Below are 21,402 nucleotides of genomic sequence, written 5' to 3'. Positions count from 1 at the left end.
GATATGTCGGCCATCTAGTAGCGACTGAGCGAGCCCCCTGCATATGGTACGTAAAGCAGATGGTTCTTGGAGACCGTGTGGTGATTACCGGGCCTTGAATGCTGTCACTGTACCGGACAGGTACCCAATTCCGTTTCTCCACGACTTCACGCACATATTATCAGGCAAAACTATTTTTTCAAAAATCGACCTACGGAAAGCATTTCACCAAATCCGTATACATGAGGAAGATGTATGCAAAACGGCCATTACAACTCCTTTCGGACTGTACGAGTTCACTCACATGACCTTTGGATTACGCAATGCCGCACAGACATTCCAAAGGGTCATCAATGAAGTCCTTCGTGGAGTAGATAATACTTTCGTCTACCTGGATGACATCTGCATAGCTTCCACCTCGACTGAGGAGCATCGTAAAGACCTTCAAAAAGTATTTCAACGATTGCGAGATCACAATTTGACCATAAACATCGCAAAGTCGATACTCGGAGTACCGAAACTCGAATTCCTTGGGCATCTTATCACCCAAGACGTCATACAACCATTACCAAATCGTGTCAAGACTATCACAGATCTTAAACTTCCAGCTACTGCGAAAGATCTACAACGTTTCCTCGCCATGGTTAATTTTTATAGACCTTTTTTGAAAAATCCTCTTCAACATCAAGCACCATTATTCAACATGACTCCGGGTAACAAGCGCAATGATCACTCACCTCTCGTATGGACCAAAGAAAACATAAAACATTACGAAGCCTGTAAGGAAGACCTAGCTAAATGTACGCTGCTAGCACATCCCACTCCCAACGCGCAGCTTTCATTGTGGATTGACGCATCCGACTATGCAGCCGGTGCAGCGCTACACCAAGTAGTTAACAACACGCTCCAGCCACTGGGTTTCTTCCAGCGAAAATTTACAAAAGCAGAACAGCGATACAGTACTTACGACAGGGAGCTCACAGCTATGTATCTCGCTATCCGACATTTTCGTTTTATGCTTGAAGGACGAGAATGCCATGTCTACACGGACCACAAACCTCTCACATTCGCATTTCATCAAAGACCAGAAAAAGCTTCGGACCGTCAAGCGCGACAACTAGACTTTATCGCTCAAATTACCACAGACATTCGTCACGTGTCTGGTCAGCAAAATGTTGTCGCCGATATGATGTCTCGCATCGAAGCAATAACCTCGGAAACAACTCTTCAATCAATCAACTACGATGACTTAGCCACCGAATAAACCACGAAAGAGAGAATTAACCGGTAGTTTTATCAAATTCAATTGTTGGTATGTATATATATATTTGTATAACTGCGCCACATACACATATGTTTGTATATATATGTGGCAGCACCGTCACTCGTTTCGGAGTTTATTATAATTGCATTAAGCATGGTAACTCTACCTGCTAATTTGACATTTCGCTATGTATGATTTTTCTTTTCCTTTTATGTCAATCCTTTATGTCAAATAAAATGTGAAGATCGTTCTCTTTCTTCTTGGAAACTCGTCGGATAAGGACGTACCACACAAGCGCTCTACATTGGTGACCCCGCACATTTTTACATTTTTAATTACTAATTTTCTTCATTTTTTATTGTGAGTCTCGACGAAAGTCAATTGGTTTCTGAAGGAGGGAACATCTTAGAAAATGCTACGACACAGCATTTTGTACCACGACTGCCGTTGCCCCAGATGCGAGAGGATAATATTGAGGCATATTTTTATTCTTTAAACTTTTGGTTCGATGCAGCGGGCATCGTGGCTGACATAACAAAGTTTAATATCGTTTTGGCAAGCGTTCCACCTTCAAAGTTAATGGAACTGCGCACCATAGTTGATGCTGCTCCGCGTACGAATAAATACGGCTACATTCGGACAAAACTGTTGGAAAATTTTACGGAAAGCCAGCAGCGACGCCTGCAGCGTGTACTTCGCGAGATGCCCCTGGGCGAACGGCGCCCAAGCGATCTTTACAATGAGATGAAGCGCGCCGCGGGAACCACGTTAAGCGAGAGCATTCTTCACGACTTATGGATCACTCGGTTACCTACATATACGCAAGCGGCAATCATTGCTACAAATGTGCCAATCGTCGAGAAGTTGAAAATCGCCGATTCCATTACGGAGTCCATTAAATTGCGCCAAGGAGACTGCAGCGAATTGTGCACCGTCCAACAATCTACCGACCAAGATTTGAGAGCCGAAATAGCAGCGCTCAAACAACGACTCGACCAAGTACTAAGCGACCACGGACATCGATTTCGGCCTAGATCTAGATCTAGGACCCCGGCAGGTACCCGTAACTCACACAGCAGCTCCAATGAAATGTGCTGGTTTCACGCGAAATTTGGTCGTAACGCCCGTAAATGCAGACAGCCGTGCAAAATGGCTCATCCGCAGCCACCAACCGACTCAAATTAGGCCTGCTCAGCCAACTGTTTTTCAGAATCAGGCAAACGTTCTGAAAAACTTACGAACAAACGCCTTCACATATTTGACACTACTGCAAAAATGAGTTTCCTTATCGACTCCGGCGCAGAGGTGTCGACTATACCGAAGTGTTCAAGTTTGGCTGAAGCATCTAAATCGGATACCAAATTGTTTGCTGCTAACGGTTCACCAATTCAAGTGTTTGGTGAAGTTCTACTTAAATTAAATCTCAACTTACGTAGAGAGTTTGTGTGGAAGTTTATAATTGCCGACGTTTCTCAGGCGATTATCGGCGCAGACTTCTTATCATTTTTCGATCTACTGCCAGATCTCAATCGACATCGACTACTTGACCGCTGCACCGCGTTAAAAACAATGCGTTCGATAAAGTCCATTAATACACCGAATATTTCAACCATCAATGTAAATATGCCATTTTCGGATATTTTGTTAAAATTTCCGGAAATAACTCATCAACCTCCTCTAGAAGTTTCAACAAAATCTACAGTTATCCACCGGATCGTAACGTCCGGACAACCGGTATTTAGCAGACCAAGGCGGTTATCACCTGAGAAGCTTGCTGCAGCACGTGCTGAATTCGAGCTCTTAATGAAACTTGGGATATGTCGGCCATCTAGTAGCGACTGAGCGAGCCCCCTGCATATGGTACGTAAAGCAGATGGTTCTTGGAGACCGTGTGGTGATTACCGGGCCTTGAATACTGTCACTGTACCGGACCGGTACCCAATTCCGTTTCTCCACGACTTCACGCACATATTATCAGGCAAAACTATTTTTTCAAAAATCGACCTACGGAAAGCATTTCACCAAATCCGTATACATGAGGAAGATGTATGCAAAACGGCCATTACAACTCCTTTCGGACTGTACGAGTTCACTCAAATGACCTTTGGATTACGCAATGCCGCACAGACATTCCAAAGGGTCATCAATGAAGTCCTTCGTGGAGTAGATAATACTTTCGTCTACCTGGATGACATCTGCATAGCTTCCACCTCGACTGAGGAGCACCGTAAAGACCTTCAAAAAGTATTTCAACGATTGCGAGATCACAATTTGACCATAAACATCGCAAAGTCGATACTCGGAGTACCGAAACTCGAATTCCTTGGGCATCTTATCACCCAAGACGTCATACAACCATTACCAAATCGTGTCAAGACTATCACAGATCTTAAACTTCCAGCTACTGCGAAAGATCTACAACGTTTCCTCGCCATGGTTAATTTTTATAGACCTTTTTTGAAAAATCCTCTTCAACATCAAGCACCATTATTCAACATGACTCCGGGTAACAAGCGCAATGATCACTCACCTCTCGTATGGACCAAAGAAAACATAAAACATTACGAAGCCTGTAAGGAAGACCTAGCTAAATGTACGCTGCTAGCACATCCCACTCCCAACGCGCAGCTTTCATTGTGGATTGACGCATCCGACTATGCAGCCGGTGCAGCGCTACACCAAGTAGTTAACAACACGCTCCAGCCACTGGGTTTCTTCCAGCGAAAATTTACAAAAGCAGAACAGCGATACAGTACTTACGACAGGGAGCTCACAGCTATGTATCTCGCTATCCGACATTTTCGTTTTATGCTTGAAGGACGAGAATGCCATGTCTACACGGACCACAAACCTCTCACATTCGCATTTCATCAAAGACCAGAAAAAGCTTCGGACCGTCAAGCGCGACGACTAGACTTTATCGCTCAAATTACCACAGACATTCGTCACGTGTCTGGTCAGCAAAATGTTGTCGCCGATATGATGTCTCGCATCGAAGCAATAACCTCGGAAACAACTCTTCAATCAATCAACTACGATGACTTAGCCACCGATCAAGCGACAGACGAAGAGCTCCAATCCTACCTCAATGGGCAAGTGAAGCATTCATTGAAACTAATTTCATATGCTCTTCCTTCCAGCACAAAAAAGGTGTACTGTGATATTTCGACCGATCGTATCCGACCGTTCATCACCGAACGATTCCGCCAAGCAGTACTTCGGGCAATCCACAACATTTCGCACCCCGGTACACGTACACCATCAAAGATGATGAGCGAACGTTTCACCTGGCCCGGAATCCATCGCGACAGTCGGAATTTTGCAAAACATTGTCTACAATGTCAACGTAATAAGATCACCAGACACAACGTCACTCCTCTGCAACGCCGAACATGCGTTAGCGAACGCTTCGCCCATTTACACATTGACATCGTGGGACCATTCCCGCTGTCCGAGGGTAATCGCTACTGTTTAACTATAATTGACCGTTTCACCCGGTGGCCAGATGCTTTCCCGATTCCAGACAGCACTGCACCAACAGTAGCTAAAGCATTAATCAGCGGCTGGATATCGAGGTTTGGAATCCCCACCGACATAACGTCAGACCTAGGACGCCAATTTGAATGTACACTTTTTCAACATTTACTCCAATGTATTGGTGTCAAACACCTACGAACTACGCCTTACCATCCACAAACCAACGGGATCGTCGAACGTTGGCACCGAACTCTCAAGTCAGCCATACTTTGTCACGACAAGGAACATTGGACAAATTTTCTACCGATAATTCTTTTGGGACTTCGCTGCTCATTCAAACCGGATATTGGAGCATCACCGGCCGAGTTAGTTTTTGGGACGACGCTACGCTTGCCATCCGAATTCTTCATCGACTGTCCTGTACCAGATAATGAAACTGAAGTTGTTGCTCAGTTGCGACATATGATGCGCGACCTACGTTCGGTCAACACCTCTTGGCATACCACTCAGAAGTCTTTTGTGCACACAGATTTAAAAACGTGCGACCAGATTTTCATCCGCGATTAGTCGGTACGACCATCATTATCAGCTCCTTACAAAAGGCCTTACAAGGTTATTCATCGCTATCAAAAATACTTCACCGTCGACATTAACGATGGAGCAGTCAACATTTCTATCGACCGTTTGAAACCTGCTTACACCGCCACAGATCCCAACTAGGAGGGGAGTACTGTGGCAGCACCGCCACTCGTTTCAGAGTTTATTATAATTGCATTAAGCATGGTAACTCTACCTGCTAATTTGACATTTCGCTATGTATGATTTTTCTTTTCCTTTTATGTCAATCCTTTATGTCAAATAAAATGTGAAGATCGTTCTCTTTCTTCTTGGAAACTCGTCGGATAAGGACGTTCCACACAAGCGCTCTACATATATATGTTCGCAGTGACAAGAAGCCGTGAACAGAAAGAAAGATTGATTTTAGATGTACATATGTATGTATATATATTTAAATATACAGATTTCGATGTTGTTAAATATGTATGTAATACTAATATATGGTATGAGACATATATATATGTATGTATGTATTTATAATAGACAAGATGTTATTTTGCCATATGCTTTTATTTTTATTTTTGCTTACGATTGCCGTAGCTTATTTTAAGCAATCCTGCTTATACTTGATTAAGTATAAGGGGTATTGCTGGAAAATTGTGCAAGTCAATACTTGATTTTTTTTTGTTTTTGGGATAATTTTTGTGTTATAACACAACAGTAAGCATTTACCGGCAATCAATAATCCGCTATATACAATATCAAACTGCTTTGTTTGCGATTTCTCGGTTTCTACCCGAAAATAAACCGGATACCGAAAACAGTTTGATAACGGTTTTCTGTTCTTTTTTGACCGTAATTTTGGTCAGACCGCAATTTAAACAAAATTTTTGTGTTTGAATTTTAAACATACATATATGTATAAAAAGACATAGATATAGATACGAAACGATACCACTCACTTTGATTTCCGCCAGGGGTTTTTGGGGAATAATATTTGTGTGAGTGAATGTGCCTGAATTTGCGTGTGCCTGTGCTTGTGCCTGTTGTTCCTCTCCCGTAGTTGTTGTGTTTCCTTGTTCCTCTTTGTCTCGTTTTGAGTTTCGCTGCAAAGTGAAATTTCTTGGCTGTCTCCACTTTTTCCGTCTGCGCACCACAACTTTGTCACCTCACTTTTTCCCTTTTTTTTTTGGCTTTACCATACATGCATGTGAGTGTGTATGTGTTATGTCTGTATGTAACGTTTAGCACCGCACTTTCGTTCACCTTTTTCACACTTTTGTTACCACTGTTTCCTTTTACCCTTTTTTTCCACAGGTTTTCTTTTTTCTTCTTTTATATTACTTTTTTTTCTTTTTTCACCAACGGCTTTTTAGTTGTCACCACTTTATTTTAATCGCATATTTTGCAGTTTTCACCATTTTTTTTTTTTTTGTACCGGTAACTTTGTTGTTTTTTATTGTTTTTCAGCTTTTGTCACCAACGGCTTTTTAATTTGTCACCACCGTATTTTATTAGCATATTTTACAGTTTTCACCAATTTTTTTTTTTTTTTTTTGTACCGGTAACTTTGTAGTTTTTTTTGTTTTTCAGCTTTTGTCACCAACGGCTTTTTAATTTGTCACCACCGTATTTTATTAGCATATTTTACAGTTTTCACCAATATTTTTTTTTTTTTTTTTTTTTTGTACCGGTAAATTTGTTGTTTTTTTTTTGCTTTTCAGCTTTTCCGTTTTGTTCGTACAGACTGTTTTATAATTTTTTTTTTTTTGATGTGTTACCGTCACCGCGATTGACTTTTTTTATTATTATTATTATTTGCACAAGTGCCGTCCGGTACGGCTCGAAGGACCATATATATTTTTGTAGCAAACACTACCGGCTCTCACCTGTTTGGATCGTAGAAAATAGCTTCGGAGTAAAAATCGAAAAAAGCACGTACGGTCGATATGCGGTCGGGGTTTTTTTTTTTTTTTTTTTTTTTTTTTTGATTTTGGAGGGGGAATCTTCAAAAGATACCGTCATTTTTCCGGACGGTATGCACGATTCGTATTGACCGCTGTAACCATTGGCCAATACGCCTACGTACTAAACCCTTAACTCCATTGTCTTTGCTTGTTTATTTGCCCCACGGAACTGCCGTTAAGCATTACATCGTGGGGCCAAGCTTAGCCATTCGGCTCGTCAGTCACGTCATTCAAACCTACTCCTCATTCATCCTTCTGCTTTCACTGCGTTGCCACTCTTTCCTTCTTAATTCTTTCAGAACTATAGCACACCACGCTCTCACACTATCCCACACTTGTTTTGACTCAGTCATAAACCGCACTATATTATCCGGTGTCACTTGTTCCGTTGTCAGTTTCTGTAGATCGACTCTCTCCTTTTCATAGCGTCGGCAGAAAAAGAAGATGTGCAGTGCGTTTTCTCCGCTGCTGCCGCAGAAGGAACAATTCGTCCCGTCGTCGTGTCCATATTTATAGAGATACTCTCTAAAACACCCGTGTCCCGTCAAAAATTGAGTCAAGTAAAAATCTGTTTCCCCGTGTTTCCTTTCTACCCATGCTTGTACATTTCTTATTAGCATGTGGGTCCATCTCCCCGTCGTGGCTGCATCCCACCGTCTTTGCCATTCATTGAGGCTTGTTTGCCTCTCTTCCTTCCGCTCTTCAGCTGTTAGTCGCCTACCCAGTCTTGTAGACCTGTCATATACTCTTTTGAGTTCCATGGCCATTATCTCTGGCGGCATGATGCCTGCTAAAACCCCAACCGCTTCGTGGGATACGGTACGAAATGCACACGTGACCCTTATGGCACTGAGCCGCATTGAAAATTTCGCTTTCTTAGCATACGTCTTTTGCTGTAGTGCTGGTCCCCATATGGGCGCTGCGTACATCAGAATTGATTGGCTCACCTTGGCCAATAGTGCTCGTCTATTTTGGCTTGGTCCACCAATATTGGCCATCATTCTTGATAGGGCGGCCGTTACACGTGCTGCTTTCTCACATACCTTTTCGATGTGCGTCTTGTAGCTAAGTCTATTGTCGATAAGCACTCCTAGGTACTTTAGTGCCTTCTGGGTCATTATACTGTGGCCGTCAATATTTAATTTTATGTCTTCGAGCTTTTTCCTGCTTGTGATCAGGACAGCTTCCGTTTTTTGCCCAGCGAGTTGAAGTTTTGTTGCCGTGAGCCACTCTTTGATCGTTAACGCCGCTTGATTGCAGAGGTACTCAAGTTGTCCCAGTTCTTTTCCTACCACTGTTATGGCAATATCATCCGCGTACCCGATTATCTGTACCTGCTTCGGGAGAGGGAGACGCAGCACCCCGTCGTACAGAACGTTCCACAACAATGGGCCAAGCACGGAACCTTGTGGAACTCCGCCCGTTACCCTATATGTTTTTTGTCCGTCATCCGTATCGTACAGTAACAACCGGTCAGACAAGTAGCTGGATATGATCCTAACCAGATAAGCCGGGGTTTTGTTACGCTCTAGTGCTCTTATAATATGTGGCCAGTACGCCGAGTTGAACGCGTTTTTAACGTCAAACGTGACTACTGCGCAGTATTCTTTAGTGCCATACAGCCATCTTTTACCCTCTATTGCCTTGTTGGCTATGTCAGTAAGTTTTTTAATCGCATCAGTGGTGGATCTCTGTTTGCGGAATCCATATTGGTTGTCAGACAGACCTTTTTCTCCTTCCTTTTCTAGATGCAGCTCTAATCGTGCACAGATTATCCGCTCTAGTATCTTGCCGGCCGTATCCAGCATGCAGAGCGGTCGATATGAATTGGGCTCTCCTGCTGGTTTATTTGGCTTCTGCAACAAGACCAGTCTTTGCTTTTTCCAGATTTTTGGGAAGACACCTTTTTGTAAGCACCGCGTATACAATTCAGCAAAGGGTTTCGCATTGTGTTTAATAGCAATCTTTAATGCCTTATTAGGAATACCATCCACGCCTGGCGCTTTGGCATTGCCAAATCTCTCTGCTGTTTCTATAGCCTCTACATCAGTGACTATTGTTTCTTCTGCTTCAGCAGGTTCTTGCACGCTAAGCGTTCGGTTCTCTGGGGGCTGTGCGGGGAATAAGGTCTGCACAACGGTTTTCAGTAGTGCTGGGCACGTTGGTGCTTGTCCTTTGCTACCTCTTATTTTCTTCATTACCAACTTGTAAGCATCGCCCCATGGGTTTTCATCGATTTTTCCGCAAAGTTCTTTAAAGCAGCAAGATTTACTTTTTTTAATTGCTTTTTTAAGATCGCTTCGTTTTCTTTTAAAGCATGCGCGTAATTGTGTTTGCTCCGTGAGTCCCCGACTCCGTTGACACCTCCTTCTCGCTTTATGGCATTCCTTTCTTAATGTGTCGATCTCCTCACTCCACCAGTAAACAGGCTTTCTATGGGTGCCATTTTTCTTTCTACTCATAGAAGCGTCACATGCTTTACAAACGTGCCTCACTAACATCTCCGTCTGTCGATCTATGTCTTCCTGGAATGTTAGATTATCATCTAACGTGAGCTTGAACAGTTCGACGTCAAGAGTTTCAATTTTCCATCCTTTGCTTTGTCCTGTCTTAGTGAGCATACTCCTTTGATTGTTCCCTGAGTCTTGGATTTCAAACATAATTGCATAGTGGTCACTGTGTGTATAAAGGTCGCACACTTGCCAATTTGTTCTCCGCGCCAAGGAGCTGCTAGCGAAGGTTATGTCGATAACGGAGCCCCGGCCGTTCTTCTCGAAGGTGTTCTGATTCCCGGTGTTTAGTAACACCATGTCTAGCGACGAGAAAGCCTTTAGTAGGGCATCTCCACGCCTATTTGTACAGATACTACCCCACTCCATCGCCCAAGCAATAAAATCGCCCGCGACCACGTTCCTCGTAGTTGACAAAACTTCTGTGACCAGTTCGTCAAGAATTTTCTCAAAGTCACTCTGCGATATGCTTGGTGGTATGTAGCAACTGTAGAAGTTGATCCCAGAGACTTCCGCTCGAGTGTAGAAAGATTTCCCCAATAGCGGTTTATCTTGAATCACTTTCCCTCCACATGCCCATATGGCAGCTTTTTTCGTGTCGTCAGAGATCCATGTTGCGTCGGTTTTATTTTTATACTGTTCACTGAGTATAGCTACATCGACCTTTTCCTCATAAACAGTCTGCTTCAGAAGTTCTTGTGCAGCCTCACAGTGATTGAGGTTGAGTTGCATGACTCTCATTTTTTGCTATTTCTACATGCTTCTTGGTAGAGCGGACACTTTTTACTACCAATTTGGTGGTCGGTGTTTTCTTTGCCCTTTTTTTTGCATGCACTACACGACGGGTTTTTATCGCACGACTTCGCAAAGTGTCCAGTTTCGCCACACTTGGCACAGCACTGGCTCCTATCATCAGGATTGTTGCAAGTTTTTGCCAGATGACCGTACTCCAGACATCTGAAACACCTCTTGAGATTTTGTTTCGCCCTAATTCTGCACACTACCCAACCTATTTTGATTTTGTGTGCTTCTTCAAGTATTCTTGCCTCCAGCGCGGGTAGGCTTACCACTGCAGTTTGGGTTCCTAAATACGCTGCTCTGATACTCTTAATTGCGCTTTCATCAAATTTACTCAGCCCATTTATTTGTCGTCGTATAGCCTCGGCAATGTCCTCTTTAGTCGTGATTTCGTCGAGATCACGTATTTCTAGCATGACCTCGTGAGTTAAAGCTTTTATCTGCGCATTTTCTCCCAGTACTTTGCTTATTTCGGTTTTGAAGATGCCTGTGCTCCTCATCTGTGCCTCTTTCAGCTCTAGCAAGATTTGTCCTTTGGCCGTCTTTCTGATTTTTGTCACATTTTCCCCTAGCTTCTGCAGTGTGTCATTTTTCCTAACAGTCCTTAGGATGTCGCTATATGACATGTCACCTGTTTTTTCAATGACTATTGCATCAGGTCGAGGTGGCGGCTTATATGGTGCCTTCTTTTGTTGCTTCCGTTTGACTGCGATCCAACCATCTTGTTTTCCCATGTCTTTATTATTGTCTTTTATGGGGTTATCACTCTTTGTTTCTTTCAGGGGAACTTCAGGTTTGCTCGGCCATTCCCTATGGGTGGTTTTGTTCTTCTTCGGTGGTGTTCTTCGCTTTGGTTGAACTTCGTCGCGAGGCCTCTTTGGCGTATTTTCTCCAGCTGTTGGTATGACGAGAAAGCTTCGTCGGGCTTCTTTATTGGCGATGTGCTCTTCCTGAGCACTTGCATGCAATTTTGCAATCTCACGAACAAGATCTCTCATGGCGTTGTTGATAGTCCGCTGCGGTGGATGCATTGTTGCAATCAGCTTCTTGATCGCGTTCCCTAGTTCAGCCATACAGTCTCCATGAGGTTGTATCGCCTTTGCCAGGGGAGTGGTCTCGCCCAACGCTGGTGGTGATGACCTCGCTCTTACAGGTTTGTCAACACCAAGGTTTTTAATCGGGGACCTACCCAATTTTGGTGCCCTCTTAAAGGGATCTGCTTCCGTAATAGTCGCACTTCGGGGGGAGTTCTGCACTTTATTTCCACCATCACTCAGGCTTCCAGTGCTGCTACCTCCTATAATCCCAAAAATGTTGCTGCTGTTGTTTGTTATGCGGTCGCGGTCTTGTAGCGTGTATGCGCACGGATCAAGAACAAAAGAGGCTGGTGCCTAGTCCGTCGGTCCCTTTTGTTATTTTTTGTGCGGTGTCGTCATGTGTGTTGAATTCGTGATGCGTTGGTGTGTGTGGGATGAAATGATGACGTGTGGAGTTGGTGTGTGTGCGATGAGAGGATGATGTGTGGAGTTGGTGTGTGTGCGATGAGAAGATGATGTATTGAGTATGGTGTGAATGCGGTGAGAAGATGATGTGTTGAGTAAGGTGTGTATTGTGGGGTGTAGATGTTATTATATTAAGATGCTCATTTAGCCAATCGGCAACGTCTAAATTTTGCAGTTAAATTTCAAGAGTTGGCCAGAAATGAAATCAACTTAATTAAAAACTTGATCATGAGTGATGAAGCTCATTTTCATTTGAATGGCTTTGTTACTAAGCAGAACTGTAGGTTCTGGGGCTCTCAAAATCCAAGAGCCATTCATCAACGCCAATTGCACCCCATCAGGTGTACAGTATGGTGTGGGATCATATCTGAAAATGTCATTGGGCCTTACTTCTTCGAAAATGAAGATGGAAGAGCTGTAACCGTAAATGGAGAGCGGTATCGGTTTATGATAGAAAATTTTTTACGTCCTGTTCTTGAAAACAGACCTGGTATGTGCCGCACGATAAGCACTTGTTTACAACAAATAATACAATTAGACTTTAGACCTAAGCCAGAAAACATGAATATGTTATCAACTTAAAGAATAATATATAACCCATAGGATAATACGAAAACATGTTCATTTATGTATGTGAATTTCTAGAATAAAGATCTTTTCTGCAAAAGTAAATACATATTTTTTAACCATTCATAAGTATATGAATTACCTCGCGCGCTTTTTATGTTACTGATAAATGATAATATCTTGATTTGAAATTGATTTGTACTTGCTCGTATAGCATATATCCATACATGCATGCATACGAAATTATATAATATTATCAAAGATAAGAAATATTTAAAAAGTATCTTTTATTAACTTCAAATATTACCTTGAAAATAGCATGGTGTTGATAACGTTATTGTTAAATGTTATCAATTTTGCATGAATTCACAAAAATTCGCAAAATCATATTCATATCAATTGATATAATAGCATGTAAACGTATAAAAATATGAGCCAAAGGCCAACAGACGTCTGTTAACGCAATGTATATTTCTGAGCATAATTTTCATTGAATTCTCTGCTCTGTTCACTTATTTCTGTTAAGTTTCTCCTGCCGAGCCAAAAGTGGTGAAATCCACTAATAGAAAATTCATGGCTCTTGACAGTTCACACGCTTGTCCGTAGTTGGACCAGAGAACATAAAACATAGAGAAGGTGCAGGTTCGACAGCAAACATTTTGTAAGATGGCGACACAGAATTTCACCACACGCTACAGAATTCAAGCTGTGAAATGTTAACATTTTTAACAGTTCTCTCACATACTCAAACAGAATATGAAGAGAAATAAATATATGTATTTTCGGCGTATATGTCAAAGCAGAGAACATTGAAGAAAAACAAGTTCTTTCATATTCCGCTTTTAACAGCGACAAATGCGTACAAAACACACCTCTCACATAGAAAACATAAAGACATTTTTGTGTTCTCTGTCTCACATACCCAAGAATATGAAGAGACATAAATATGCACATGTATGCATGCCCATGATGATACTCCCAAACAGAGAATATCGAAGAAAAATAATATCTTTGATATTCCATAGGAAATATGTTCCATTATGTATGGAAATATGAATGTGCATATGTAGAACTTTTATTTATTATTTTTCAAATTATTTTATGATAATTTATTTTTATTTTATAATAAGTCATTTTAAATAAATAAAAGATTTACCTAACACCATTATGATATTTTCATGATTCATATTAGCTTTCAGCCAGGGAATTCCTTTCATACGCAATGTACGAATGTAAGGAATTTCGTTTTGCCGTCAGCATTTCAATTACTCATGCTTCAATTTTTGCTTTCAAGCAAGAAATCGCTTGTAAAGGGTGATTTTTTAAGAGCTTGATAACTTTTAAAAAAAAAAAAACGCATAAAATTTGCAAAATCTCATCGGTTCTTTATTTGAAACGTTAGATTGGTTCATGACATTTACTTTTTGAAGATAATTTCATTTAAATGTTGACCGCGGCTGATGTTGTCTTCCAAAGCTTGGCATGTAGCGCCATCTTCTTGAAACCACATGTCAACCAAGTTCAGTTCCTCCATTTTTGGCAACAAAAAGTTTGTTAGCATCGAACGATAGCGATCGCCATTCACCGTAACGTTGCGTCCAACAGCATCTTTGAAAAAATACGGTCCAATGATTCCACCAGCGTACAAACCACACCAAACAGTGCATTTTTCGGGATGCATGGGCAGTTCTTGAACGGCTTCTGGTTGCTCTTCACCCCAAATGCGGCAATTTTGCTTATTTACGTAGCCATTCAACCAGAAATGAGCCTCATCGCTGAACAAAACACGCGCGCGAAACACATTTCGAACCGAACACTGATTTTGGTAATAAAATTCAATGATTTGCAAGCGTTGCTCGTTAGTAAGTCTATTCATGATGAAATGTCAAAGCATACTGAGCATCTTTCTCTTTGACACCATGTCTGAAATCCCACGTGATCTGTCAAATACTAATGCATGAAAATCCTAACCTCAAAAAAATCACCCGTTACATATGTATGTGTAATGTATGCCTTTGCGTTTTGCCGTCGGCATTTCCATATTGACATACATATGTATGTACATATAAAAGTAATTATGCATTTCTTTGTTTCGTTTTGGCCCAATTTTGTATATTAAGACAAGTGTCAATAATTGCGCCAAAATCAAATAAATATTTACATATCACATGCCAGGGAACCTGTAAAAATCTTCTTCTTACATGTTCTTTGTATATGTCATATGCAAATAAGTATTGTACACACAAATGAAAGTAACCAATGGTTGCTAACTATCCTTCTTTCCCCTACTTATATGTATATTGGCCCAATTGACAAGTGCCGATAATTGCGCCAAAATAAAATATATTATGCATTCATATGTAAATATGTTTTAAACTTTATATAAAATTGAAGTGGCAATAATCGCGCAATTTTCATAAAGTTTTCTGATTTTGTGCGGGTAAGACCTGCTGTTGTGCGGTTAAGTCGTGAATTTTGTAGTAATTAATTTTAAAAAGTGAACCATGCCGAAAATTCGTAAGTGTCGCGTGCGCGGGTGTGATAGTACCAACGGTGGGGTACTACGTTTATTTAGTTTCCCAGGTGAATGGGAGCTGGCTGAAAAGTGGAAGGAGAATCTAAAAATTTCTCCCATTGACTACTTTCCAGCCACCAACTCATTCATTTGTGAAAAACATTTTGAAAAAGAGGCAATTGGCCCAAAAAAACTTAAAACGAATGCTGGGTAAGTGCAATTCAGTTTTTATATTGTGGGTGTTTGTTAAATGCGTGTGTGTGTTTTGTTAATTTGGTTGCGGGTGCACAAACAAGTGCGTGTGTGTGTTTTGCCAATTTGGTTGCGGGTGCACATACAAGTGCGTGTGTGTGTTTTAGTTAGGCTGTTCACGGTAAGGTGGTTGTCGGGTTATGTGATTATTAGATTAAAAATAACCTCTATGCTCCGTGAGCACCCTATGTTGTATGGTTATTTGCTTATTTTTACACAAACAGCTGTTCATTGTTTACACTTTTAGTTCAATGAAATTCCAACTTATAAAATGCTTAAACAAAGTTTAAAAAGCAAAATAATCGAATTTAAAATAAGTTCTGCTATTCAGGAAATGGACTTTATTGAAGGTATGTGCTTATTAAATAATCCGAATTTTAAGGGTTCAAAAAATGCTTTGTATAAAATTTGCAGACATCTTGCATAATTTGCTGATTGTAAACAAAAAAACAGCTGTTAATAGCAGATTTTCCAATAAGAAAATCTAAATGGAAATGCCATTCGCTTAGTTTTATTTATTTTTTGTGCTGCCATTTAGTAAAATTCCAACGACTTTCTAACACTGGAAATAAGCAAACAACCACATAATCTGTAAACAAGGGCCTAGGTTGGTCAACTTTGGTTATTTTGTCATAACGCATTTTGTTGTTGTTTACTTAATCACATAACCACATAACCCGATAACCACCTTATCGTGAACAGCCTAAATATGTTAATATGTTTGCGGGTGCACATACAAGTGCGTGTGTGTTTTAATATGTTAATATGTTTGCGGGTGCACATACAAGAAACGAAGTTATCCATGCAGATGTTCCTACCACTACCTCGGTACGGAGCCGCCAATTCTTTCACCCTGATTCACGATTCTACGTTGTTATTTTGTTTTCTTTAAATTGTCACCGATTATTAATATTTCAATTTTAATTTAATTGCCTGGGGGTGCATATACTATTTAATTTAGTATTTATTATATATACATATTTTATATTTATATTTATATTTCTTTAAAATTATTTTAGATGAGGCCCCAACCCAATTATTTCAACCGGTGAGCCCGTACAAAAGTTGCTGCGTTAGCAACTGTGCCGGTGGAGCAAAACTTTTTGCGTTTCCTAAAACGGAAGTTGCTAGGAATAATTGGGTGAAGGCCTGCAATCTGCAGTTACCAGTTAAAAAAAAATTTATATATATGTGAAAGACATTTTCACAGTAAAGATATTTCGTCAAAGCGGATTTTAAATGAAGCTGTTCCTGTGCTGAATTTAAAAATTGAAGCTGACGAAACTAGTCAGCAATCACCACAGTGGGTTTTGCCGCCGGTTGTACAAATATATGATGTTTTAAAAACCGATTGTACAACACCTAATGATATGTCATTTGAGGAGATGGGAAATCCAAATGACATATCATTTGAAGAATTTGAGAAATATTCCCGCCTTCATGAGATACAAATGAAGTGCGAAGATAGTGAGAATATCACTGTTCGCGACCACGAGCAATACGCTCGCAAAGAAATTCTTTGAGGCAAATGAAACAGATTAAAGAGCTGAAAAGGAAAGTTTTCCTGTTGACAAAGAAATGTCAAGCTCTGCAGAAAAATATAATTTTTACAGGAAATGCAAATGATCATGCGGTTACCTTCGCAAAAATTATTGTGAAGACGAAAAGCTCCTACAGCGCAAAGGAGAAGGCAATGGCGTTGAACATAAATTATATGTCGACTAGGGCCTATAATTTTATGCGCGACGACTTGGGGTTCGCATTGCCCCACAAAAAGACACTTTTGCGTTGGCGTCCGATCCGGTATGTCTGCCCCGGTATCGACGAAAAAGTCTTGAATAATTTAAAGAAAATTGTTCAAGACTTTAAACCAGAAGAACGCATATGCCAACTAATTTTCGACGAAGTCTCAATCCGAAAAGATCTGACGTACAACAAAGTACGAGATGTGATTGATGGCTTCGTCGATAATGGAGACGGTCACCGGGAAAGCGTGGTCGGCAATAAGTGCTGTTTTTTCATGTTGAAAGGCCTAGTCGCGAAATGGAAATACGTAATTTCCTACTATGTGGCAAAAGATGGCGTAAGCAGTGAAAGATTGCTAAAATTGCTCCATAGCAATTTAAACGCTCCGAAGAAATCGGACTTCAAATTAAAACGATTATATGCGATCAGGGTCCCCAAAATGCCAAATTGAGGCAAATGTTGGGAGCATCGCCAGAAAACCTTTATTTTTACCACAAGCAAAACAAAATTTATTTTATGTTCGACTATTGCCACTTAATAAAATGCATGCGCAATATGTTCCTAAAATATGACGTTGAAACGCAAGATGGGCTGACAATTTTTAAAGTTGTCCGCAAAATATATGCCATAGACCTGGCGAAGGTTAATTTTAAAATGTGCCCTAAATTAACGTATTCGCATGTGTACCCCACAAATTTAGAAAAGATGTCGGTGTCTAGGGCTACGCAAATATTCAGCAACTCGGTCGCCGCGGCAATAGACATGGCAATCAATGAAAATTTATTGGGCTCCGATGAGCATTTGAAAAACTGCGCTAAAGCAACCCAACTGCTGGTGAAGAAAATGAACGATCTCTTCGACGAATTGGATTGCAAGACGCTTTGCAATCCAAATCCTCGAAGACGACCAATACAAAGTGGTTGTATTGAAAAAATTAATAGGCTAAAAGATCATATTCAATATATAAAGAATATTAAAAAGCCCAACAGCCAAATAGCATGCCTAGATTCATTTGTATTAACAATAAATGCAATGATTGCATTGAGCGGCGATATATTCGATGAATATTCGAATATATCATTTTTACTCTTGGGGAGGATGAACCAAGATGCCTTGGAAAACTTTTTTTTTATAAAATAAGAGCAAATTTAGGATGTAATAATCATCCGTCAGCACACGAGATCCAATATATTGTAGCAAGGCTAGTGTCCATGCATATATTGCGACGCAACTTCTCGCAAACAGGCAGCAATAGCGAAGAAGACGACGATATACTTAAACCTTGACTGGAATATTGGCCAGGAAGACGACCTGAAAGAAAATTTAAAAGCGTCTGAGCAACTTGCCGTGGAACAAGTATGTATTCCAGATGAGCACTTTGCTCAGACTGAAAAAGCAGCCGAGATACAGGTTCGTCGCTACTATACTGGATATGCGATATACCAGAAGGTTTTATGTCGATTGTGCGATTTTAATGCGGAATACTGAAAGCTCTTTGGAAGACTCATCGGAAGCCCTTATAAGGTCTAAAAATTATAAAAGCGCGGATGACCTAAGGCTGGTTAATCCCGATGATAGAGTCTTCGAAATAAGCCGCCTACAAATGAGCTGCTGATGTTGAGCAACACGAAAAGCTCCGTCAGGATCGGGAAGGACCTCTCCGAGCCGTTCGATACCAAACGAGGTTTCAGACAAGGCGACTCCCTATCGTGCGACTTTTTCAATCTGCTGCTGGAGAAAATTATTAGAGCTGCAGAACTGAATCGAGCAGGTACAATCTTTTATAAGAGTGTACAGCTGCTGGCGTATGTCGATGATATTGATATCATCGGTCTCAACACCCGCGCCGTTAGTTCTGCTTTCGCCAGGCTGAACAAGGAAGCAACGCAAATGGGTCCTGCAATGAACGAGAGCAAGACGAAATATCTGCTGTCATCAAACAAACAGTCGTCGCACTCACGACTAGGCTCTCACGTCACTGTTGACAGTCATAACTTTGAAGTTGTAGATAATTTCGTCTATCTTGGAACCAGCGTAAACACCACCAACAATGTCAGAATGGAAATCCAACGCAGGATTACTCTTGCCAACAGGTGCTACTTCGGACTGAGTAGGCAATTGAAAAGTAAAGTCCTCTCTCGACGAACAAAAACCAAACTCTATAAGTCACTCATAATTCCCGTCCTGCTATTTGGTGCAGAGGCTTGGACGATGACCACAACCGATGAGTCGACGTTGTGAGTTTTCGAGAGAAAAGTTCTGCGAAAGATTTATGGTCCTTTGCGCGTTGGCCACGGCGAATATCGCATTCGATGGAACGATGAGCTGTACGAGATATATGACGACATTGACATAGTTCAGCGAATTAAAAGACAGCGGCTACGCTGGCTAGGTCATGTTGTCCGGATAGATGAAAACACTCCAGCTCTGAAAGTATTCGACGCTGTACCCGCCGCGGGAAGCAGAGGAAGAGGAAGACCTCCACTCCGTTGGAAGGACCAAGTGGAGAAGGACCTGGCTTCGCTTGGAATATCCAATTGGCGCCACGTTGCGAAAAGAAGAAACGACTGGCGTGCGGTTGTCAACTCGGCTATAATCGCGTAAGCGGTGTCTGCGCCAATTAAGAAGAAGAAGAACTATTCAAATATATTTTCGAACTAAAATATAAATAAATAATATTATTTTGCAAAAATGGTTAACAACAACAATAATCAAAATACACCTGCAGGAGCTATACGTCCAAAACAGGTTGTTAAATTCATTTCACAAAGTGACAGTTTGTTAAGATACTGCACAAGATTTTCCCCTTCGCCGATTCATGAAAACTCTGAATCGTTATTCGAAATCAAAATCTTGAAAACTTTTGGACTCGCTTCAAAGCGGCTCATGACGCCATTCTAAATTCTAACGATTCAGATACACACAATTTCGAATCATCGGCTTACGACCTACATTGACCTACATACATATGCGTACACATACATATGAATATGTCACCACAAAAAATTGATCTTCACAAGTCAATATGGCAGCCAAATTGACGAAGAACAAATGTAGTAAACCTTACAACAAAAACAATATTCATTCATAAACGCAGGCGCAAATTGCACAAGCGATCTCGCTTCATTCATAAAAACAGATACCGTAACATCTCCCCGAGCATGCCTTTGCCAACAAGTGTCTTTTCGCGACGATGGCAAAAGCTAAAAATCATAATTTGCACCACTTTCTGGTGCTTCTCGCAAAAATCTGCGTCGATATGTATTCACGATCATACGTACATACATATTTAGGCACGTTTGTTGGCGAAGCTGTCACAGCGGCAAGGCAAGCGGTGACAATCGGGGCCATTACTTTATTTTTTATTTTTTGCCCATGACAACATAGATGCCAAAAAAATGTGTTCGTAAACAAAGAAAACAAATGTGAGAAAGAAATAATATATGTACATATATGTATGCCATAGAAATTCTACTGGTGCAAATATGGAAATGATAACGAAATAATGCGAATATACATATTTCATGAAGATCATCAATTTTCTTTGAAGAAATGAAGTTCATTTGATACATCTTCACTTTGTAATAGTCGAAATAAACATTAATTTATTTAAAAATTAAAAAATAAAAATAAAGAGAAATAAAATTAAAATAATTTTTCCCGATTTAAAAAAAAAATTAAAATTTTTACCATTTTTCGGAAAAAAATGGTTCATGCATATGTGAAAATCACGCATATGTGACAATGGTTCATCTAATACAAAATAAGCATGCATATGTGACTCAGAGAATGCTTTTTTACATTCTCTGTGTGACTTTGTATATTTTTCTTCATATCATTTCTCTTTACTCATTCTCGCATGAATTTAGTCGTTTTACATATATTTCTGCCAGAGACATGCTCATTTCTGCTAAATAGCAGCGAGAATGGTGAAATTCCGTGTCACAATCCTATAAGCTCTGTTAGCCGCGCAATCGAACCATCATACAGAATTCGATTTGCACCTTCTCTATGTTTTATGTTCTCTGGTTGATCTTTATGCCGTACTCTTTTTCAGTTTTTAATTGGTCCTGTTTGTCTGTTTTCTATATATTCTTCTCTGTTTTGATTTAATTTGGCTATTGTTTATTGTTTTACTGTATTTATTCTATCTTGTAATATGGATGGACAAATGTTTTCTTTGGCGTCCCTTGGAGAACATTTGATAGTTGAGTGGTACCTATCGTTATAGTTGCATATAACAATTTGTATCCTCATTTCTGTTGAA

At 40.5% G+C, this 21,402-nt stretch overlaps 1 protein-coding gene across 1 annotated transcript; it reads left to right on the top strand.

The window, feature by feature from the left end:
- Positions 1 to 2,518: 2,518 nt before the first annotated feature.
- Positions 2,519 to 3,085, top strand: LOC125776151 (uncharacterized). Its single transcript, XM_049447035.1, has one exon. The coding sequence runs from the start codon at positions 2,519 to 2,521 to the stop codon at positions 3,083 to 3,085; it is 567 nt and encodes a 188-aa protein (XP_049302992.1).
- The last annotated feature ends 18,317 nt before the right edge of the window (positions 3,086 to 21,402 follow it).

This window comes from Bactrocera dorsalis, chromosome 2 (genome assembly GCF_023373825.1).
Source record: "Bactrocera dorsalis isolate Fly_Bdor chromosome 2, ASM2337382v1, whole genome shotgun sequence".
Lineage (NCBI taxonomy): Eukaryota > Metazoa > Arthropoda > Insecta > Diptera > Tephritidae > Bactrocera > Bactrocera dorsalis.
The sequence above is the reverse complement of the archived record's forward strand: the minus strand, read 5'-3'. Positions and strand labels throughout refer to the sequence as shown.

Excerpts from the sequence above, each read along its gene's own strand:
- LOC125776151 (XM_049447035.1), top strand. The coding sequence starts at position 2,519 with ATGAGTTTCCTTATCGACTCCGGCGCAGAGGTGTCGACTATACCGAAG.